The sequence below is a fragment of the Daucus carota genome, chromosome 5, assembly GCF_001625215.2.
Source record: "Daucus carota subsp. sativus chromosome 5, DH1 v3.0, whole genome shotgun sequence".
NCBI lineage: Eukaryota > Viridiplantae > Streptophyta > Magnoliopsida > Apiales > Apiaceae > Daucus > Daucus carota.
Window position 1 is genome coordinate 42,749,368 of NC_030385.2, and position 22,780 is coordinate 42,772,147.

General features: G+C 34.3%; 4 protein-coding genes and 1 non-coding gene across 6 annotated transcripts; 4 read left to right on the forward strand and 1 right to left on the reverse strand.

Moving 5' to 3' along the window:
- The first annotated feature begins 418 nt into the window (after positions 1-418).
- On the forward strand, positions 419-4,712 carry LOC108223478 (OBERON-like protein). 2 transcript variants are annotated; one of them, XM_064093505.1, is made up of 3 exons: positions 419-631; positions 1,638-2,869; positions 3,822-4,712. In XM_064093505.1, the coding sequence occupies exons 2-3, from the start codon at positions 1,732-1,734 to the stop codon at positions 4,448-4,450; spliced, it is 1,767 nt and encodes a 588-aa protein (XP_063949575.1). In that variant the 5' UTR covers positions 419-631; positions 1,638-1,731; the 3' UTR covers positions 4,451-4,712. The 2 variants fall into 2 exon arrangements, with proteins under 2 accessions (XP_063949575.1, XP_017253256.1); XM_017397767.2 differs by having other exon boundaries at positions 420-631; positions 1,708-2,869.
- Positions 1,002-1,074, forward strand: TRNAR-CCG (transfer RNA arginine (anticodon CCG)). Its single transcript has one exon. It is a non-coding gene; the product is annotated as a tRNA-Arg (tRNA).
- A 129-nt stretch (positions 4,713-4,841) lies between the features above and the next one.
- LOC108223479 (F-box protein At3g07870) lies at positions 4,842-6,833 on the forward strand. Its single transcript, XM_017397768.2, has one exon. The coding sequence runs from the start codon at positions 5,452-5,454 to the stop codon at positions 6,775-6,777; it is 1,326 nt and encodes a 441-aa protein (XP_017253257.1). The 5' UTR covers positions 4,842-5,451; the 3' UTR covers positions 6,778-6,833.
- Positions 6,834-7,433: 600 nt separating this feature from the next.
- On the forward strand, positions 7,434-10,004 carry LOC108222200 (glucan endo-1,3-beta-glucosidase 4). Its single transcript, XM_017396105.2, has 3 exons — positions 7,434-7,612; positions 7,746-7,997; positions 9,850-10,004. The coding sequence occupies exons 1-3, from the start codon at positions 7,546-7,548 to the stop codon at positions 9,882-9,884; spliced, it is 354 nt and encodes a 117-aa protein (XP_017251594.1). The 5' UTR covers positions 7,434-7,545; the 3' UTR covers positions 9,885-10,004.
- Positions 10,005-11,357: 1,353 nt separating this feature from the next.
- Positions 11,358-15,022, reverse strand: LOC108223391 (uncharacterized). Its single transcript, XM_017397623.2, has 3 exons — positions 14,842-15,022; positions 14,677-14,751; positions 11,358-14,035 (listed from the first exon to the last, which is right to left on the reverse strand). Exon 3 carries the CDS (start codon positions 13,937-13,939, stop codon positions 11,537-11,539), a length of 2,403 nt encoding a protein of 800 aa, XP_017253112.1. The 5' UTR covers positions 13,940-14,035; positions 14,677-14,751; positions 14,842-15,022; the 3' UTR covers positions 11,358-11,536.
- Positions 15,023-22,780: the final 7,758 nt, after the last annotated feature.

A 22,780-nucleotide genomic window follows, 5' to 3' on the forward strand; every position in this document is an offset into this window, starting at 1 on the left:
GAATAATATTTTTCTCATTTTATAATTTTTTATATTTTAAAAATTAAAAATTTTGAAATTGTTTCTGAATATAAAATATTTTTGAAGAAGAGAAACTGAAATAGCAAAACTATATCTAAATTTAATTTTTCATTTGAAATAAATTTTATTAACTATTTGTTATTAAATTTATCAATTTTTATGATTTTCAAATGATCAAAAATATTTTCTTTCGAATAATTTTTTTGAAAAACAGGTTATATAAATATAATGACAATAAAACACATGTTAAAACAATTTTTTTTAAATATAATTCGTTTAATACTGAGTATAGACTATAGTTAGTTTTAATTTTATTTAATTATTTTTATATGTTTATTAGTGCCGAACAAAACAGGGTTGTACGAACTCTAATTACACTTTAACCCATTCATTCATAATTTAATCAACAAAAAGTACTCGATATTAGAACTTCTGGTCAATGAGAAGCCAATGAGTGTGAAGGTCATCGCTGCTTCTCCCCATTTTTAGGTCAACATAGACAGCCCCTGATTGATTTTGTGTCTATCTTTTTAGGGTTTATCACATCCAAGAAGATACAGCATATCACACACCCAATCATACACTTGATTCATCTGTTTTCTTCATCTGGGTCAGTACATTTTCACCTTTTTTGTATGTATAATCACTTTTCTTGATGCATTTATATATAAAGCTTTGATCTTTTGTCGATTTTATGTGTGTTTTGTTTTTTTGTTTCTTGAAATATATGCTTAGATTAACTGAGATATTGTACATGTTTAGCTATAGATCACAAGTTTCTTGCTTTCGTGTATGTATTTGTTAATTAATCAGGCATTGTTAATTGTTGTTATTGATGTTGTGTATTTTATGAAACCCTTCTGATTTCCATGATCTTTGGTGCTGGTGATGAGAAAGATTTGATTTTTAGCCCTTTTTTGAAAATTTTGTTTGAATGGGTTTTTGAGGTACATTTGATGTTTGGTATTGTTTAGCTATATGGTCACATAGCATAGTGGATATCGCGTTAGATTCCGAATCTAAAGGTCGTGGGTTCGAATCCCACTGTGATCATCTTCTTTTGCATGTGTGTGCTTGTAACTTATAAGTTACTGCTGGGATGTTTTCTTCTTTTTTTTGTGTATTTTTGTTTCTAAATAAAAATATTATAGACAAGAAGCTGAGCTACAAAAACCAGGGACATTTCTAGTGGGGCGATGAAAATGGAACAACATGCTCCACAACATCCAAAAATTAATGAGCAACTACAACTCGAGCAAAGAGAACCTATTGAAATGTGTCTATGTTTAAATAATTGCTAATTCACTACAAACTACAAACCAGGTGAATCGTATTTGGGTTATTAGTGGATCATATTTTTTGTGTGATAAGTTGAGTGCAAGGGTTGGACTATATTACATCTGTATAATTATTAAATATGAAGTGAATTTGTAGGTTTGTAGTTTAAGATGATATCCAGTAGAACTTGTCCCTGTAAATTTACATATCTGCTCCCCTATCAAATTGCATTGTTGAACCAAAGTCTAGCACCATACAGAGCTTTGTACAGTTGTGGTGATGTTATGTATATTGTCATATTGGTTTTGTCTGACATTGTTAGTGTTGGGCCTCCTCAGGTGACCCGCTATATTCTCTTTCCCGTGTAGAAGTGATTGTGATTTTTTACATGTTTTTTTTGTTTCCCAGTGTTGGAGTCACTGAGTTGTTCAAATGGGAGTATCATCTGGATCTAATACCCAGAACCAACCTTCACCTAATATGTTGCCTCCACGCCAATTCCCGGGGCCAAGTGGGCTGCATCCATCTTTGTTCCTAGCTGCTTCAGTTGGACAATCATCAATGGATAGTCGAGATCGCAGACCAAATTCAGATCGTGTTCGTGACTCCCCTACTGAGAGTGCCAGTTCCCAAGAAACTTGGCCCACTGCTAAATCCATTATGGAAAAGAGAAAGGAGAGTGAAAAAGCAGATAATGATTATCCCAAACCATCAGTTGTTCGTCGATTTTCTGATTCGGATAAGATTTCTCTTCGGGATATAGCAAGTGAAAGAGTAGATGTAATTTCTGAAAAAATGCAACTTATTCCTGATGAATATCTGGACGATTTGAAGGGAAGGCTTCGTGGAATACTTGATGGAAGCGGTGGTTCCCAACACAGAGAGGAATTTATGATGCTGCAGAAGCTTGTACAAAGTAGGTCTGATTTGACAGCTAAAACATTGATAAGGTCACACCGAGTACAACTGGAGATTATCGTGGCTATCAATACAGGAATTCAAGCATTCCTGCATCCAAATGTAAGTCTATCACAGACATCCCTGATTGAGGTTTTTGTGTATAAGCGTTGCAGAAATATAGCGTGCCAAAACCAGCTACCTGCAGATGACTGTACTTGTGAACTATGCATGAACAGAAAAGGTTTTTGCAATCTCTGCATGTGTGTAGTCTGTAACAGATTCGACTTTGAAGTAAATACATGTCGTTGGATTGGTTGCGATGTGTGTTCTCATTGGACTCATACAGACTGTGCTATTCGCAATAAACAAATATCCATGGGATCCTCTTCAAAGATGGGATCTGGTTCAGCTGAAATGGTTTTCCATTGTCGAGCTTGTAATCGGATGTCTGAGCTTTTGGGATGGGTTAAAGATGTTTTTCAACATTGTGCTCCCACCTGGGATAGGGAAGCTTTGATGAGGGAACTTGATTTTGTGAGCAGGATCTTCCGTGGAAGTGAGGATCCTAAAGGGAGGAAACTTTTCTTGAAGTGTGAGGAGCTTGTTGATAAATTGAAGAATGGGATAACTGAGTCATTAGCATGCAGAGCGATATTAATGTTCTTCCAAGGTACATAAATCTAAAAGTTACTATGTTATCCCACCATTATTGAGAAAAAATTCATCTGATAGATATAGTTTGAACTGTTACAGTAACAATGAAGGGTTATGTTGTAAGAATTTATTTTTTTTCTACCAAATAGGGTCATATACACGCTATATTACAGCTAAGCTTCAGAAATTTGTATTTTTACTAATTAAAATTAGTTCATATTGGTGTTCATCTTAGACCTGAAAATCTTAACTGAATTTTATTATGTTAAGAAATATTGTAATTTGTAACATCTAGATAGATTCCAAATGTACCTTGAAAGCGGAAGGTCTTCACAGTAATAAACTCTCTGCTCTATGGAGGCTTGCATATTTCTTAACCTCACTACATCCAAGTGGGATATGCAGTGTATGGTTAATTCCTATAGTTTTGGTGCATCTATGTTGTTATCCAAACATGAGTACCCAAACATGACCTTAATAACTAATTAACAATGTTGGACTACTACTTACCTAAATTAATTGAGATTTAGACCGACTGCCGTTTCATGTAGTTCTGTAGGGTAACTCTAGGTACCCCTGGTAATCATCTCTTGTCATTGATGTGATTTCTTGAAAAAACAATTATTTACGAAATTGGGTGGATATTCAGTTACAGTACAGACTACAGAGTTGCATCAGTTGTGCGATCAACACTGATTGTCAGCAAGGTGGCAGGAGTTTTCTCCTAAGTCTCAACCATATTCTACCCCAATTGTTCTAAAAGATCACAAGGCATATATTTGAATGTCTTTCATCTTTGTGTTTACCTTGTGTAATATTTGTGTTGAAGGCTATCAGCATTCCCATGAATCCTGCAGTCTCTATTCTACAAAATGATCTTTTTTCTTCACTATTTTGTTCTTTATGTTAATTGAAGAACTATATTGTTATAATCTGGTTCTGATAATGTATCACTTTTTCTTTTTAAGAGCTTGAGATGGACTCTCTAAAGAACATAGAATCTGGGGAAGGTGCACGGATGATAGCCCCACATGAGGCATGCAATAAAATTGCTGACGTGGTTCATGAAGCCGTACAAAAAATGGAAATGGTGGCTGATGAGAAAATGAGGTTGCTTAAAAAGGCACGCCTTAGTCTCGAGGTTTCTGATCGTGAGCTTGCGGACAAGGCTAGGGAGGTGGCAGAGTTGAAGCTGGAAAAGCACCGGAAAAAGCAACAGATAGATGAGTTGGAGAGTATTGTTAGGCTTAAGCAGGCTGAGGCTGATATGTTTCAGCTTAAGGCTGATGAGGCGAGGCGTGAGGCAGAGATGCTACAGAGCATTGCTCTTGCCAGATCAGAAAAATCAGAAGATTATGCGAGCAGATACCTGAAACAGCGTTTAAGTGAGGCTGAGGCTGAGAGGCAATATCTTTTTGAGAAGATTAAGCTGCAGGAAGGTTTGCATGCACCAGAGAGCAGTGGTGCTGGTGACCCTTCTCCTTCTCCGGCCCCCATGTTGTCAAAAATCCAGGATTTGCTAAAAAATGTTTACAGTGTTCCCCCAAACTCAGAAAGCCAACCAAGTGAACGTCTCCCTTCTAGGAAATATCCATAGATGCATCTCAATATCGTGTCTACATTTCCCTGGGAATCTCAAGATTCTTTCGTTGCTACTTGCTAGTACATGATTGTATTACAAGTAAAATCATGTCAGCGGAAGATGTTTAATTCTACATTGAACTATGTTTGCTTTATATGTATTTTAGTTGATACCTTTACTCACAAGAAAGTTACATATCTCGGGAGTTGGGAGTTCTAATACTTTTCCTGGAAGAAATGTTGATTATCTGTGAAAAAGACAGGGATTTTTAGCTTCACCCTATTCTACTGTCCGTTTTTGTTTACCTGAAACAATGAAGATATGCTCAATTTGGTTGGAAAGAATGGTCAGAACTTAGAGGTATAGATGAAAGGGTCCCGGTTCCCAGCCTGGGGACATTTTGAACACCGGACAAATATACGTACAACGTTTTTTAATCGCTGAACGGGTAAAATACTTATTTTGGTCGTCTAGCTAAACAAATATAATAATTCTGACAGTTGGATAGTGGTTGGCTGATTGCGAGGACAGGACCCTAGATGAAATGCAAACTCTCCTTTCCAATCAAAGAGCAATCCAGGCCTTTGTGAGAAATACGCCTAATATGCTTTTCAAAGTGTAAACACCCTCATTGAAAGCTGCTTTCATCAAAAGAAGGCTAAATTAGCCGACAGAACATGGTATAACCCCCCAAAATGTCCACAGCCGAATGATCCTGTCTTTTAACCTTTCCTAGATCGGTTTCATGAGGTTCCAGGGCCAGGTCTGTCGTTATAATATACTCGCACTATCATTGATTTATCCGCCTGACAGCGTATGTTTCGACTTTCGCCTTACTAAACCTTATCCTAATAGTATCATGCCCCCTGTAGTGGATATAAGATGATAACAGAGACCAAAGCAGAATCCACCAATAGGCTTCTCATCTGATTACTTTATATTCATCTGCCAAGGTGTTTTCCTTCGTCATCAGGCTTTACTGATTTGGCTGTTCATGGTTTCTCGACAGACAAGCAATGAATCCAAGTACAGATGAGAAAAGCATTTCAAAGCCAAATGAACATAATGTGTCAAGAAAAGGGATAGAAAATCTACCTGTCGAGGTCTCCCATGACATTCTTGCAAGGCTACCACTCTCGTCTCTAGTCCAGTGCAGATACGTGTCGCGAATCTTGCGCCAGCTATCACACGAGGTGAGTCTTCTGAACACGCACCTGCTGCGGATAGGAAAGAAGAATCCTAGCCTCATCTTCCACTGCTTAGATTCTGAGAGAAACCAGCTTCGTTTTCTGGAGCTGTCTAGTCCTGTTTGTAACACTGAAATTTCGTGTGAAATCAACATCCCTTTTCGTCCATCAATGCCTAACAAGATTCATATACTTGGTTCGTGTAACGGCTTATTGTGCATTTCAGATGAATTCCGCAATGATCCTTATCACATATACAATCCTGTTACTAGGAAATACAAGGAGCTTCTGATATCTAGGCAATTTTTTCAACAGAGAGTCGAGACTGGCTTCGGTTTAGATCCGATAGCCAATGAGTACAAATTAGTGAAGATGGTTTACTACAAGGATCCATATACTGGACCCTTACCGCAGCAGGTATACAGATGTGGATTTCCGAATTATCCACACTCAGAAGTTTTAGTATGTGATATTAGTAACGATACATGGAGAAGCATCGGAAGCATACCTTATGAGTTCAAGCGACAAACGACAGAGCACCATGGCTCGCCAAAAGAAATGTTATATCTAAACGGAAGGCTTCACTGGGTGAAGGGATCAGGAAGACACCAAGGCTTTAACAGTAGTAATCCCAGAATCATTTCATTCGATTTATCTGATGAACAATTTTACGAGGTCCTGAAACCTGCTTGTGGCAGCCTTGATAAGCCTAATTATCTTCTATCGGTTCTTGGAGGATGTCTTTCAGCTGCAGTTTATACTACTGATGGGAACGTGGCGGTCTGGATTATGAAAGAGTACGGTGTGAAGGAGTCTTGGATCAAAGAGTTTGAAATTGAAGCACAGCCACGCAACATTGACGTTGGTCTGCAACGATCATCAAATGTCCGTATTTTTTATGTTCACGGTATCTGGGCTTATAGAGTTCTGCATGGCAAATCAGTTCGAGTTCTGTGCTTTCTGGAGAGCGGCGATGTTTTGCTGGAGTACAAAGATGGAAAACTAGCTTCTTACGATCCCGGGAGCGGAGAAACTACAGACTTGCAGTTTCAGGGACTGCCTAGAAAGTTTAACACAATTGTACATATTGGTAGCCTTGATTGGATTAAGGAACCACAAGCTACTAGTTCATGTATTGAAGATCTTGAAACTTGAAGTAGATAAGAGAGACTACATTCTGTATAACATTAATGTGAATTTGAATTGTTCAATCTCCAGGGTGTTCAAATTCAGGCACACTCATCTAGCAGAACCAGAATTTTGAAATAGTCGGTACTAAAATAAAAACCGTCTTTGTTCCAGAATAGTCAGGACTAAAATAAATTGTTCCCAACTTTTGAAAATTAGTCGGGGCTTAAAATAAAAATCTTTACTTCTTTTTAACTAACACTCTGCTCCCGAGTTTTAAAAAGGGAGGAAAGCAAGTGAAGAGGAAGGAAAGTTATCTAATTTTCACTCCTACTCGTGCTCCCGAGTTTTTTATAGGGAGGAAAGCGAGTGAAAGTGAGTGAAAATATAGCATACTTTCACTCCAAAACTTTCACTCCAAAAGTGGGATGAAAGTGAAAGCACACTTGCTTTCACTTGCAATCACTTGCTTTCTCTCCTAAAAAAACTCGGGAGCAAGGCCTAAAAGTCATGATCCAAAAAGAAGATTTTATACTAACATTTTTGGTTTAGCCGTGGTTTCAGCTTTGGTTAGTCCCGGCTCTGGCCAGCTAGATGACTTTTGTCATTACCATTAGAAACAAGTTTTGATGTAGCCACATTCAACTTTTAATTCATCTCGTGATAACTGGCACATGCACAAGTGGGAGAATGAAGATATCCTCAATAGAAACTGTGCAATAAATATACAAAACCATATGGTTGATCTGTTAAATTTGTCATCCTAACTTCATCCATCTTCCCAACTTCTAAACTATGTCACTCTCTTTGCAAAAGATTTGTCTGCTGGTGCTGCTGCTTCTGATTGTGCTTCATAATTCAGGTAACGTAACTAAGCCGATAATGTTGTGATTAGAAAATTGTGACATTTCCGAATTGCAATCTTGATATACTAGAATAGTGCATGTCGGATATAGAAAGGCTAAGATCGTATATTGGTAATGTTGGTGCTGCAGATGGGGAGTTTGAGCAATGGTGCGTAGCTGATGAACAGACACCAGACGTCGAGCTGCAGGCAGCCTTGGACTGGGCTTGCGGCAAGGGAGGTGCAGATTGTAGTAAGATACAGAGGAATCAACCTTGCTATTTACCAAATACTGTCAAGGACCATGCTTCTTATGCCTTTAATAACTACTACCAGAAGTTCAAGAACAGAGGCGGAACTTGCTACTTCAATGGTGCTTCCATTACCACAGAACTTGATCCAAGTAAGCATCACCATCCTCATGACATTATACGCACCATTGACTATCGTAGTTATAATGAATCAAGCAGAACTTGTACTTATGATGGCTTTTATCTGATCTAAGGATACAAATTGGATCAATTACTACGGTGCCTGGGTAAAAATGCATCAAAGATTAGGAGGGGTATAATTCTTTTAAAATTTGGTATCAGAGATTATAATAGAAACAGGAACATGAACATCTGAACTAGATTTAGAGGGTAAAGCTAATTAAATGCAGTTAACTACAGCACCTATACTGAATGAAACCAACTGTAGTCCCTCTGTTGCCAAGTTAAACCTCGGAAACTTTAAGTTTTAGTTATGTTGCAAATCTACACCGGAGAGTATGTTAGAGGTTCCGATCTCTACTACTATTAGAGGTTAAAAGCACCTCCGGATGTTTGAGGTTCCGACCACTACTACAGAGGAGAAAGGCACCTCTGGAACAGAGGTGCTTTCTCCCCTTGCTATATAAAGGGAGTGAAACCAAACAGCATGCAAGTTCTCATGAGTTCTGACATTTTAAGACATTTAAGATCCGATACCTATCTATACTATAAACACTATATTTCACCTACTAACCTATTTTTGTTCAAAATAAAAAATAAAATTTATGTCTAAAAAAATGAAAAAGTGCTAGAACTTTTTTAGTTTTCAACATCTTCAAAACTTCCTATTTCTATGTAGTAGTAGAAATGCTGGAATTGAATTGGACTAACATCCTTATATTCTTTTTTAATCATTTATTGAATGATAAATCACTATAAGTAACAGAGAAACACGTTTAAGTAACGAAAAATCCAACATTTAAATAGAGTATCTAGAATGATCGAAAAAGTAGAAACAAGACCGGATATAATTTGATCACTATGAACAAATCCATAATCTTTGTAGACAAAACCAATTATTAGTTTCCAACCATGAGATGAATGGAATCTGATACATAGATCTGTTAATAAAAGAATCGGAAAAGATTTTTATTGTGTCATTTTAAGTTATACATGTATGAATTCTTGAGCTCGAGAGTTAAAAAAAACAAGTTTCCAAAATAGAATAACCATTTAGAATAAGCGAAACAGATTATACTTGTTGAGAAGTGCAAAGTTATATGAATATGATCCTCATTATGTATATCGGAGTGTTTGTCTGTGGATTTCTATACGAAGGTTTTATAGATGTAGCATTCCTTCATCATTTCCTGGCTCCAAAAGAATAATTTCTTCCAATTCTATGAAATTTTTTACAATATTACTTTCTTGAATATCATTCAAAAAAAATTCAGATTGCCTAATATTCCACCAATAAGTAACCCACGATTACACTTTTATTAAATGACAGAGAAATCCACCGGGAGGAAAAATACTATAGATTCATGCAAGATATAAAAGAGGGGGTAAATACTTTCCTTTTTTTTATGCATCTCCCTCTCCAAATACCCTAGTTTCACGTGGGACATATCAACTATACAAATACCCTAGTTTCGCGTGGGACAAATCAACTATACGTAGATAAGTTTGGATTAGAGTCTCTAATTAAGTGGGATAAAAATATGCGATCACATAATATTATTACCCTGATCACAAATATTGATACCCTGCTCTCACGTGGAACATAGGGTATCACAAATGTTGATACCCTGCTTCATGTGGAACATACCAATATGTTTTATTAGATTTTGGATTGGACTCCCTGATCATGTGGAATAAATATATGTCCTAAATGTTGATTGTTCAAGCTTTACAGGACATTATTCATATCACCCTTTAATCAATTGTTTCCCTATCTGACCAATAATATTTCATCAACACCATCTCCTCCATGTTTTCCTGCAGGTCATAATTCTTGCCATTTCGAGTTTACTGCCTGAAATTCAAGCCGATATATAAATGCAAAGCTACCGAATGGGACTAACCTCGAGTATACGAAGATGTTGTAAATCCAACCCTCGGTTTACTATTAATGGTGATTACTTTCAGTTTTCAGCATATGCCATTGTCAGCGAGCAAACCTGCAACACCCTTGTTTAACTCGCGCAAAAATTCATGGATTCAATATAAGATTTGTTACTAAAGACAAAAATTAAAGCTGATCTGACAATTTGACAGTGATATATACCTCGTCCAAAATGCAAAACTAACAGTCACCACAGAAGGGTGCAATCATGTGCGCATTATGTAAATCTAGCTAACAGCTTTTAGTAACACCACTACTACCTATCATGCCAGAAAGATGCATTCAGGTGTAAACTACCGTCGGATCGGCTTTCAAATACATCGGATATGACAAACAGAAATATATCTACTTTTCACATAATTAATCAACACACAAGTCACAACAGAAATCACAAGGATATCATAAGCCATATCATAAAGAGGTTAACAGAGAAAACACTGCATGTAAGGGATTTTGGGGCCATCAACTGCCGTTTTTTAAAATAAAAACTGAATGCTTCAATTTTTTTATTATATAGAAATAGATCACAGAAATATTGATCTTTATATAAATCAGCTCTCCTGAAATACTTTAGTTAATTCCTGACAGTTTGGAACTTTAGCACTGTGCGCCTACAGACATGTTAACATACAGTAGCTGTTAGTTTTTTATGGAGAATCGAAGAAAATACTATACCAGGGAGGAAGATTTTATTACTCTCCATGATTAAGTTCTAAATACACGAGCTTGTCTTTTAGAAGCTAGTAAAATAATGATAACTACTCCTAAAAGATAGTCATAAAATGACTTCCAATAAGCATCTCTACTATTTAGCTATCCTAGTCTTATAAATATCCATTCAAGTAGAAAGATAGTGTTGACGTTCAAGGTGAACCAGAAATAGAAGCAGTCCTGAAAAAGCATATGACTTTGCAATTTCAAAAGCTCAGCATCCTGTGCATAGAGCTCCCGCATCAGGAGTTGTGCAGAAGGCCGCAATCTCTGTGAGCCTTACGTTTTCATTTTCCAAATAGAGAGTGTCCAGGTCATGACGATAACTTATAAACACTAGACTGTCACGCCATGCACCACCTTCCAAAATTACTATAGATGTACATTCTAAAAGCTGTTTATATTCTACAAACACAAAGCTATTCAAAGCTTCTGTGGTTCCTGATTTAGTATCTTGAAGAATACTGGTTAATAAACATGGAACAAAACTAAGAAATATTAATTTAATGACCGTTACCTGCTTCTCTTGGAAATCCAGAGATAGCTGCACAAGTTTATATGAATTTCTTCTGTAAAAAACTCAAAGGATGTAATGTCTTTTTTTTTTTGCTAAATAATTCAAAGGATGAAAAGTCTTACAAGATCCTGAACAAAGCTCTGAGTACTCTAAACCATCTGGGACTGATGCCGTGGATCAGCTTAAGATCCTTCCAGATATCTATCCATTTAAGAATTTCTCTTTGGTACACGTTTAAATCTATACATATCAAATCTTAAATCTGTTAAATTTATGACCACATAAAGGATCTCAATGACTATTTGGCTGACTAAACGCTGGTTCTTCTGGAGCTTCAGCTACATCTGGAAAAAACTCTGTGAAGTTGCACCAGGGTTCTCCACTTGAAAAGATGGAAGAGCAGCAGGATGCTCCACTTGAAAAGATGGAAGTGCCTCTTTTACAGGATTAAGAGGGTCCATTGAAGTTAAAGAACTTTCTACATGATCAGGCTTTTCCCCTTGCACTTCACTCAACTCCTGAAGAACTTCAACAGGAGTCTTTTGCACTTTCCCTTTATTCAAGTCTTGAATAACCTTATCAGGAGTTGTTTCCACTTGCAAATTAATTAATTTTTCAACTAATTCAGGAGTTGCATCTAGGTTATCTTCTTGAAAATGCGGACTTTCTCCGCCCAGTACTCCCGTTTCAGGCTCAAAAACATGCAGAGGAGTTCCTACACAACTTTTCGTGTGAGCTGCCTTTTCCGCATGTATTCCAGCTTCAACCTGAAGCAGCTCATCTGGAGTTGCAGCAGGGTCTAGATCCCAGCATCCATCCGGCAAGTTAGTGGCTATTCCTTTTAGCGCACAAGATGGTACCTGGTGTGAAAACCGTACCATCTCTCTCCTTGGTATCCATCGGAGAGCATTCTTATCTGTATTTCTCTGATATACTGTCTTGTATCCGTCAAGTTTAACTAGAGGAGCAATACAGACGCCAAGCTCTTCAGAATAATCATCAATAACCTCCACCATTTCATACTGATGCCTCACAGAGTCTGGGGTGGTCCTGCTCCAGTCTGGTGACCAATTACGATATACAGCCCATATGTCTCCACATTTTGGATAGATCCTTACACAGCCTCCCCTGCCAGCCTTCTCCCTGCTCAGATGATGAGAGAAAATATTAACTTGGTCAATGATGTCTGTATTGAATGCTCTGAAATGCCCACAAGATTTTGTAAACCCGGAGTCCAGCCAATTTACTAATCCAAACTCAGTGTCAGTTTTTGAGCCTAAGTAACTGATATGAACCTTAAATGGTTTCACTGAGATGACCTGGCGAATTAGACAATACAGTCGAGGCATGCCATCCTCTTCATCATATAATGCCCATATCTGCTTTGGCTGAAAGCATTCTTCTGCTCTGTCCTTGTCAAAATCATGAAAGTCCGAGTCCGGGACTGTTATTGGTATTGATACAGATGCCCGCGCTTCTGCTCGACGATTAAGACCAGCCACAGTTGTTGCTTCAGAAGGCGCCTCACCTGCAGCAGCTGAGGACGACCTTAGTTCTTCTAGTTTATTGCGTATTACTGTTCTTGCCTTGTCAATCAACAACTTTCGTGCATCAAATACAGGGGCAATGGAGAAAATTTTATTTGAATTATCCCCTTGAGCGGAAATCTTAGCATTATTATATTTCACCTCTGATTTAACATTGGATGCAATTACTTCACTTTCTCTGGGAGTTGTGTGACACATATCAACCTTTAATTTCTTGGGAGGTCTGCCACGCCTGGGGGCTGTTGCTCCCATGTGCCCATTAGAGATTATATGCTTCCCGTTGGCATTAGTTATACTGACTCCATTCGGCTGATGAACAGAATTAGCAGATTTAGCAATTAAGCCACTGTGCTCAACAATTCCAGCAGAAGTTCCAGGACATGAACCCCATTGAAACGATAGATTAGAATTAGACTCAGATCCATGACCAGAATGAATTCCTGGAACCGTCTTTCCAGTCAAACCTGCAGCAGAGGTTGTGATATGTGCTCCATTATATCCATGACTTCCATATCCATTATCAGGTGGATATTGCCAAGGACTGTAAGGGAAAGAAGCACTCACAGGAGGTGGTCCTGTTTCTGCAGCGATAAAAATACCACGGCAGTTTTTACAGGAGAGTTTCTTATTCACATACTTCCTAAGATATTCATACTGAACATGACAAGAAGTGCACAAGGTCCAAAACGTATCGAGTTTACTTTGGGATGACAATGACTTAGAACCATTGTCAAAACCTGTAACTTGGGATCCTTGAACTGAAGACATGCTACTCTGGAGAACCCCACATGACATTCTTTTACTTCTACTCATATCATAAGATCTTCGTTTAGCATTATCAGATAGCAGGGCCCATGCTTGAGAAACTAGTTTGAATGCTCCCTCAGCTCCCACGGTTTTGTTCTTATCAGGATGGAGCAAGACAGCCAGCTTTTTGTATTGTTTCTTCAATTTCGACTTCTCTACAGATGGCTCCAGTCCAAGTACAGAGTAGAAATCAACTTCTCCATCAAACTTTCTTTCAGCAGCACAATATATATCAAAGGTAGTCACCATTTGAGATATACCCTCCAGTTCAGGACACAGCATGTATGCCTCTAAAGCATAATTTTTGGCTCCAACAAAGTCCTTTACCGCAAATAGCTTCAAGGCATTGTCTCTTGCTTTATGAGCCTCCTGTTGTTTCGGTTTCATCTTGTAGTCTTAACTTTAGCCCCAAACGTCAGCGGTAAACTATAACGAGCCAATAGTGCACAACATCTGACGTCTGCTTGAGGGCAAGTTTACTTCCTGTAAGATATACAACTAATTTCAAATTTAACATAAACAAACATCATAATCATGCCGTTGCCGTGTCTCATAAAAATAAATATCTACAACACACAAAACATAACAGACGATACAATTCAAACTATAAAAATGCTGCAGATATCTTAATCTGACACTAAACAGAAAACCCATCTCAGAAACACTCTAAATATTCCAAGAGAAGATTCAGTTCTATTCTCTGACCTCAAAAAACAACATAAAGTTTCAACATTTTGATTACAACCAGAAACATGCACTGTTTCTGCACTATTTATATACATTCACCAAACAATCATCTGAACTAAACTCAACCCAATTCAACCCCAAACTTTGCTAATTAACCACACACACACACAAATAAATTCACCACCAATACATACATGTATGCAAACAACCATAACTATAAGCAGGTAGTTAAACCATCTAAACATTCACAAACTCAGTAAATACACTCAAGAAAATAAACTCCCACAACAAGATTCAAACTTTAAACAACAACAAACTAATTCACAAATTAATCAGCCAAAATAAAGTAAAAAATCATAAAAACACCACAAAATAAACATAAATCAAACATCTTAATAAAATCACTAAAACAGAGCTAAAATAGCGCCAAAACTCACCCAGAATCACACAAGAGCACAGATCAGCAGACCCAGATCCCAAAAAGCTCCTCTGGTCTCAAATCAGCTTCAGATCTTAAAAAAATAAAATTTAAAAATAATTAAAAAAACAGAATAAAAAACAGAGCAAAGCTCAGATATTTAGAAGTGAAAGAAGATGTTTACATGGTATGTGTGTGTATATCTGGGGAGGAAATCTAGAGCTAGATTCCGGCGAAACGACGGCGAAGATTCCGGCGATCGCCGAGCAGAAATAGTAGGTTGGTGGTAGAATAGAATTTAATAAAAATACGATAATGTCAAGATAATCTTAAAATGAAACATAAAGTAAACGCTTTTAGTAATTGTTGGTTTCTACTTGGATTCTTTTTATTATACGCTTGGTGCGTATTGCGCACCACCTTTTTTTATAAATTTATTATTTTAAAATATAAATATTGATATTTGTGAGAAAAAGAGATTTTTATTCTTATCTTATAAGATAACTAGTTGAGAAACCGCGCGTTGCGGCGGCCTATAAAAATTATAATAATAATTCAATATTAATATTTGTAGAATGCAATAATTATATAATTGTCTATAAAAAATATATAAATGATTCAAAATTAATATTTGTAGGATAAAATAAATTTTATATTATAAAATCTTGATGTAATACCAATACTAATATATAAAATTGCAAACTTGGACTATAATTCATGGTAAAAAAATAAGAATAAATTTCTATTTTTAAAGTAATCATGCTCTTATATTGTCACCTTCCTCCAATATTTTTGGATTGATTGTGCACAAAAACATATAACTTAAATCCGCAGGATAGCGGTGTATAACTACTCTTGCTTGTAACAACCTTTATTTTTTAATACCGTATAAACAACCTTTACTTAAAAGTTGCTTGAACGGAGCAAACAGATAATGCATGAATAATATTTTCCTGTATACAAAGTAAATCCTATAAAAATTAACAACAACAAACATGTCCGATGAACAAAACAAATATAAAAGAATAACCAACAAAAATACATCACTAATAGTTCATTTATTGTTATCATCCATCAATATCATGTGAAGACTATATTCTTCTCCTATGTTTAGATTTGTCGACTCCCACATAGCGGTCTATAACTACTTTTACTTGCAACAACTTTTATTTTTTTAATACCGTATAAACAGCATTCACTTATCGTTGCAGAAGAACGACACCACCGAGTTATAAATCGAGCAAGAGAACTATCACCACAGAGAGGAAGGGTTGTGGTATCGAGAGAGAGGAGGTTGTGTTTAGATGATTCAAAACTCTACAACTTATTGGGGTATTTATAGGTGCAGAGAGACTTGTGTGCCACTCTTTCTCATAATTAAATAATCTGAAACAAAATCAGATTAAAACTTTCAAGCTACTATATTCCATAAATAATCGGAAACAAAATTAGATTCCGAAACTTGCTTCTAATATATCTGAAACTAAAAAGTAATTTTAATTTTTGATAATTTCCATCCGAAAATTCCAAAAAATTGAAAAAAAATAGAACGGAGCGATGTGAGAGGCGCCACCTACACGCCCTCGCTTTTCCTTTACACAGAAACAAAATCAGATTAAAACTTTCAAGCTAATATATTCCATAAATAATATGAAACAAAATCAGATGCTAAAACTTGCTTCTAATATATCCGAAACTAAAAAAGGTATGATAAAACTTGCTTATAATATATCCGAAACTAAAAAAAATAGTTCTATTTTTTGATATTTTTCATTCAAAAATTTCAGAAAATTAGAAAAATAGAACGGAGCGATGTGAGAGGCGCCACCTACACGCCACTCGCTTCTCCTTTATATAAGTATACTAGTGAAAAAAGCCGCGCTTCGCGGCGGCGTGATAAATTTTGATATGAATAAGTATTATAATAACATAGAAATTATTTGAGTCATCTTTCCGTTAAACATTTCACAAATGAAAAATATTATAATTGGTATAAATATTTGTTTAAGTGGTTATCCTGTCAAACACAATACTAATAATAAAATTAGTTTGAACCTCCTTCCCGTCAAAGACAATATTAATCCATAATTATTATTTTTATGATAAAATTAAATACTATAATTTAGATCAAAATTAGTTTGAGCCGCTCTCTTATCAAACACAATACCAATAACAAAACATTATAATTTAGATATTAGTTTGAGTCGCCTTACTGCCAAACACATACTAATAAAAATTATTCTAATTATGATAAAATTAAAGATTATAATTGGACAAAAAGTATTTTGAACTGTGGTCCCGTTTTAACAAAAATATATACTATAACATAGATAAAAAATTATTTTAGCCACTTTCCTGTCAAACATAATACTAATAGAAAATTTATTATTATTTAGATAAAAATTAGTTAAGGCCGCCTCCCGTGCCCGTCAAACACAATACTAATCAACATTATCATAAAATCAATATATGATTCCTATTTTATATGTATTATTTTATATGTTAATTATTTTTATTTTTTGACTCCTATTTATTAGTTTAAAATTATTATTCTTTTATGGTTCTAATATTTTTGGTATTAGTTTTTTAATGATTATTATCTTTACAATCTTTTATTTTCTATTCGAAATTTAAGAAAATTATAAGACTAAATCGGAAATAAAAATTGTACGTATTACCTTACAAATCTTAAATATAAATTGTATTTTATCTATGATTATTAGTTTAAATAAATATAATCATATTCCTTTTGGCATTCCTAGATAATAAAAAAATTGTATTACCTCTAGAATCCGAAAAAAAAAAGAATTATATTAACTTTTGAAATCCTTCAAGTTGATTTCTTTTAAACATAATCTTATTTCTTTTAGGATTACTAAATAAGAAAAGAATTATGTCATCTTTAGAATTCAATAAGAAATATTAAATAAAAAAGAAAAGAATTGTATCATCATTAGAATTCAATAAGAAAAGAATTGTATCATCTTTAGAATTCTTGAATCTGATTTTTTAAATTACAACTATATTTTCTATCCGAAATTTAAGAAAATTCAGAAGACTGAATCGAGCAATTATAGGACGCTCGCATCCTCCTTTATATATCGCGCTTCGCGGCGGCGTGTTAAATTTTGATATGAATTAGAATTATAATAGGATAAAAATTATTTTGAGTCATCTTCCCATTAAACATATCACAAATAAAAAATATTATAATTTATAGAAAAATTTGTTTAAGTGATCATCCTGTCAAACACAATACTAATAATAAAATTAGTTCGAACCCCACTCCCGTCAAAGACAATATTAATCCATAATTATTATTTTTATGATAAATTAAATATTATAATTTAGATCAAAATTAGTTTGAGTCGCTCTCTTGTCAAACACAATACTTATAACAAAACATTACTCCCTCCATCCCATTGTAAGCGTCCTGTTTTGACTTATAACGGTCAAATTGACCAAATTTGACCAAGCATAAAAAACAAATTCATTATTATTTTGAAAAACTAAAAATTACATTTTATAGTATATTGTATGTATTTTATAAGGACATAATTTTTTTTACTTTTAAAAATTATATTATATGTGTAAATCTCAGTTAAAATTTGGTCAATTTAACCATTCAAAAGTTAAACAGGACACTTAAAATGGGATGGAGGAAGTATAATTTAGATATTAGTTTGAGTCGTTTTAGTGTCAAACACAATACTAATAAAAATTATTCTAATTATGACAAAATTAGAGATTATTTTAAATTGTGTAACAAAAAAATATATTATAACATAGATAAAAAATTATTTTAGCGACTTTACCGTCAAACATAATACTAATAGAAAATTTATTATTATTTGGATAAAAATTAGTTTGGGCCGCCTCCCGTGCCCGTCAAACGATATACTAATCAAGAACCATTTACATTATCATAAAATCAATATATGATACCTATTTTTTATATATTATTTTATTTGTTAATTATTTTTATTTTTTGATTCCAATTTATTAGTTAAAAATTATTATTCTTTTATAAAAATTATTTTAGCGACTTTCCCGTCAAACATAATACTAATAAAAAAATTATTATTATTTAGATAAAAATTAGTTTGGGCCGCCTCCCGTGCCCGTCAAACACAATACTGATCAAGACCCATTTACATTATCATAAAATTAATATATGATTCCTATTTTTTATATATTATTTTATTTGTTAAATTTTTTTATTTTTTGATGCCTATTTATTATTTAAAAGTTATTATTCTTTTATGGTTCTAATTTTTGTTGCTATCAGTTTTTTTAATGATTATTATCTTTACAATCCTTTATTTTCTATTCGAAATTTAAGAAAATTATAAGAGTAAATCGATAATATAAATTGTACGTATTACCTTACAAATCTTAAATATAAATTGTATTTTATCTATGATTTTGTTAGTTTGAATAAATATAATCCTATTTCTATTAGGATTACTAAATAAGAAAAGAATTGTCTTATCTTTAGAATTCAATAAGAAATACTAAATAAGAAAAGAATTGTATCATCTTTAGAATTTGATAAGAAAAGAGTTGTATTAGTTTTAGAATTCTTAAACCTGAATTTTTGAATTATAACTATATTTTCTATCCGAAATTTAAGAAAAATCAGAAGACTGAATCGAACAATTCTAGAGACGCCCGCATCCTCCTTTATATATATATATTGATGACATTATGATATTGGTGGGTTTTATACCGTGGAGGTGATACAAAGTTCGGCCAGACTTGTGTATAATTATTGTTATTTTATTTTATTTGATATTAGTGATTTCTTAGTAATATTTACTTTTTTTTTTATTATAATAGGTGAATCCTGATACTCCTATTTAAAGCTTGGACACATTTACAGAGGGATCAAATTACATGCTTGAAGTAAAATTTATAAGTTACCGTTATGAGCTAACAAAACACATGCATGGATGTTGAATAGGATGCTCAATGCTGCCCATATGATGAGCTTTCCAATTGCAAAAACACATTCACAGATTGTAATAAACAAGTTAGCTGCTTGAGCAAAAAACATTTAACTCAAGTCTTAGAAATTACTTTTAAGGATATCAGGACATTAAATATTCCATGACAATTGAAGTGGACAAGGGCAAAAATAGGTTTCTTCTTCATACAGTTTCATTCTAAATCTAGAATGAACCAAGTCCTCCAAATACCAAGTGATCTATGGAATTTTTCACTCACAGTGCAGGCCCTAAAAAATCTAACAAGCGATCTCTAGATTTGTTCTCTCACAACGCCGACCCTAGATATTGGAGGACTTGGTCGAATTTTTAAAATAACTTTCATTTTCTAAGATTTTCTCGAAAAATAATTACTTTTTATATCAAAGTGGCAACCATATGTGTGTTTTCATGACCTCCTTTTGCAAGTCAATATGTTTTCATGACATGCTCTGCCTCGAGTGTTCCCAAAGTCTTCTGAACTCTTTGATTTTTTTTTCTTCAATTGTTGATTTGTTGGCACTAAGCAGGTCATTTTCAGCTCTTTATAGCTTGTTTTTAGTATCATCAGTCTCGACTACACTCACTTCTTAAGCAGCCTTCAATTCCAAATTCTTCCCTTCACTAACTTCTTTCAGCTTCTGATAATTCTTGATCAGCCTGAAAAATCTCTCAATAAAGGCATGATAATCCACTTCTAAGGTTGTTATTCGTTTTAAACACTCACTTCTAACCATGCTAGTAATGTCCAACGAGTTAGTTAATTCTTCTGTGATCTGTGACACCAATGCAGAGTTAATTCCAGCTGCAACATCCATAAACACTCAAGAGACTCTCTTGTGGTGTTCTAGGCACTTACCTTGGTTGTCTTATCTAAAACCGGTAGCATCATATTGTTTTATAATTATCTCAAGTTCGGAATACTAGCTATCAACCTTTCTTTTAGAAAAATGAATGATCCTCATGACAAGCATCTCTCTTGGTTGTTAAAGTCTCAAGTCTATTTGTTAACATGGCGTCCAGGGTGACCAAGGTCTTCTTGAGCTCTTCAATTTTATTTTTCTTCTCAAATTGCTAATTATGCTCATTTAATAAGAAGCCTCGAACTCCAAATTATTTCCTTCTGTAACTTCTTTCATCTTCCGACAATTCTCGATCAACCTGGAAAATTCCTCATAAAAGGCATGATAATCCACTTCTAAGACCGTCCTTCATTTGAATTTCATCACTGCCGCTCCCAACAAAATTCTTGTTCGCTCGGGACTTTGAAATTATAGTCTTTCCATAAACCGAATCATATTTTGTCATTCATACAAATGAAAAAAAAATCTTATCATTCCATCCCCTCAGACCCTGCTCTAAGAACTACACATTGCCATATATTATTAAAATTGTTTGAGTTGTTTTGGGGGATTTTTATTATTCTGGAGATGGCTTTTGTTGATCGCATGCTTTGTTTGTTTCCGTGCACTATATTTCCTTCATGTACAGATTGTTATCTTAAATAATGTAAACCCACGAAAAGGGTGGATCACATTGATAGACATGTTACATTACATGAACTTAAAAATGCAAGCCGAAATGCATTTGGTCCCCTAGGTATTAAAGCAACCAAGAAAAATCCGACAAGAGTAGCTCACCAAAGCTCCTACTTGAACTGCTCAAGGTTTTGATCAGCAAATCTGGATTGGTTTGCATAGCCAAATTTATCAAACTCATCAGAAGATCCCATGCTACCACTTACATATTGTTCTTTTCTTCAATCCAACTGAGGACCACTTGATTTAGCTCTTGAACCAGAGTCACACAGGCAAAGCAATCTCCTATTCTCCTCTGCCCTTTCGCTTATGCAGTTGGACAAAGTATTATATTCGACCAACTTATACATAAATATGTTTGAAATACGTATTTTTTTTTTTTTGTTAATAAAAGTGTTTGGAGTTTCTAAAGATCTCGGTGAATATTAAATTTTAAAATTAATTTTAAAAATTCATACAAAATGTCTAAAATTCACTCCAACTAACAACATATGACATTTTACTTTTAAAGATATAAACAATCTATTTTAAAATTATTTAAATTATAATTTTTAATTTATTGAAAAGTAAATAATTTAAATTTAACCAAAATTGCCGTAAACCAGTAGATAACAGGGAAATTTACAAAAACATCCCCATTTTCAAATTTATTTTAGCAATTGCGTTGCAAAATTACAACTGATGTTGCATACTATAATACTATATGAGTGCATCTCTATATTTTAAAATAAAATGTACAATTTAGATGTTTTTTCAAAAAAAAAAAATCATAGTTAATAATATGTAAGCTAACATATAATAATACACCGTACTTTATTTGATTACCAGACGTAGGGATGGCAATCGGGTCGGATCGGGTCGGGTTTCATGAAATCCATATCCAATCCGTTATATTTCGGATCGGGTTCGGGTTTGGATATTAAAATGTAAAATCCAAATCCAATCCGTCGGGTTTTTTCGGGTTTCGGATCGGATTCGGGTTTCAACCGGATATCTTAAAAAAAAAAATTAAAAATTATAAACATGTCTGAACTATGATAATTAAGTATTTTTTTTTCAAAATTAAGATTATTGGATTGGATTTTATTGGTTTAAATTAGAATAATATAAACTTAAACCATATTAATTTTCATTATTACCAATATACAATATATTTTATACAATATATTATTAATGAAATATTTGTCTTAAATAGAAATCCTTATTCCTTTAACCTAGTCTATTGATATTGAGAGTATTATATTACATTCATCCAAATAATTAAATATAAATATGTTATATATATAGACACACACACATTCATATTAAATTATTTATAATATATATATAATATTCGGGTTTTTTTCGGGTTTCGGGTTCGGATCGGGTTCGGATAGGATTTCGGGTTTCGGATCGGGTTTCGGATCGGTAGAGGTCATATCCATATCCAAATCCAAAAAATTTCGGGTAAAAAATCAAATCCAAATCCAAAAATTCGGGTTCGGTATATCCAAAAATTCGGGTTTCGGATCGGGTATCCGTCGGATCGGATTATTTTGCCATCCCTAACCAGACGGATTTAGGAATATTGTTGTCTTGTTCACATTCTTTTATTCGATTA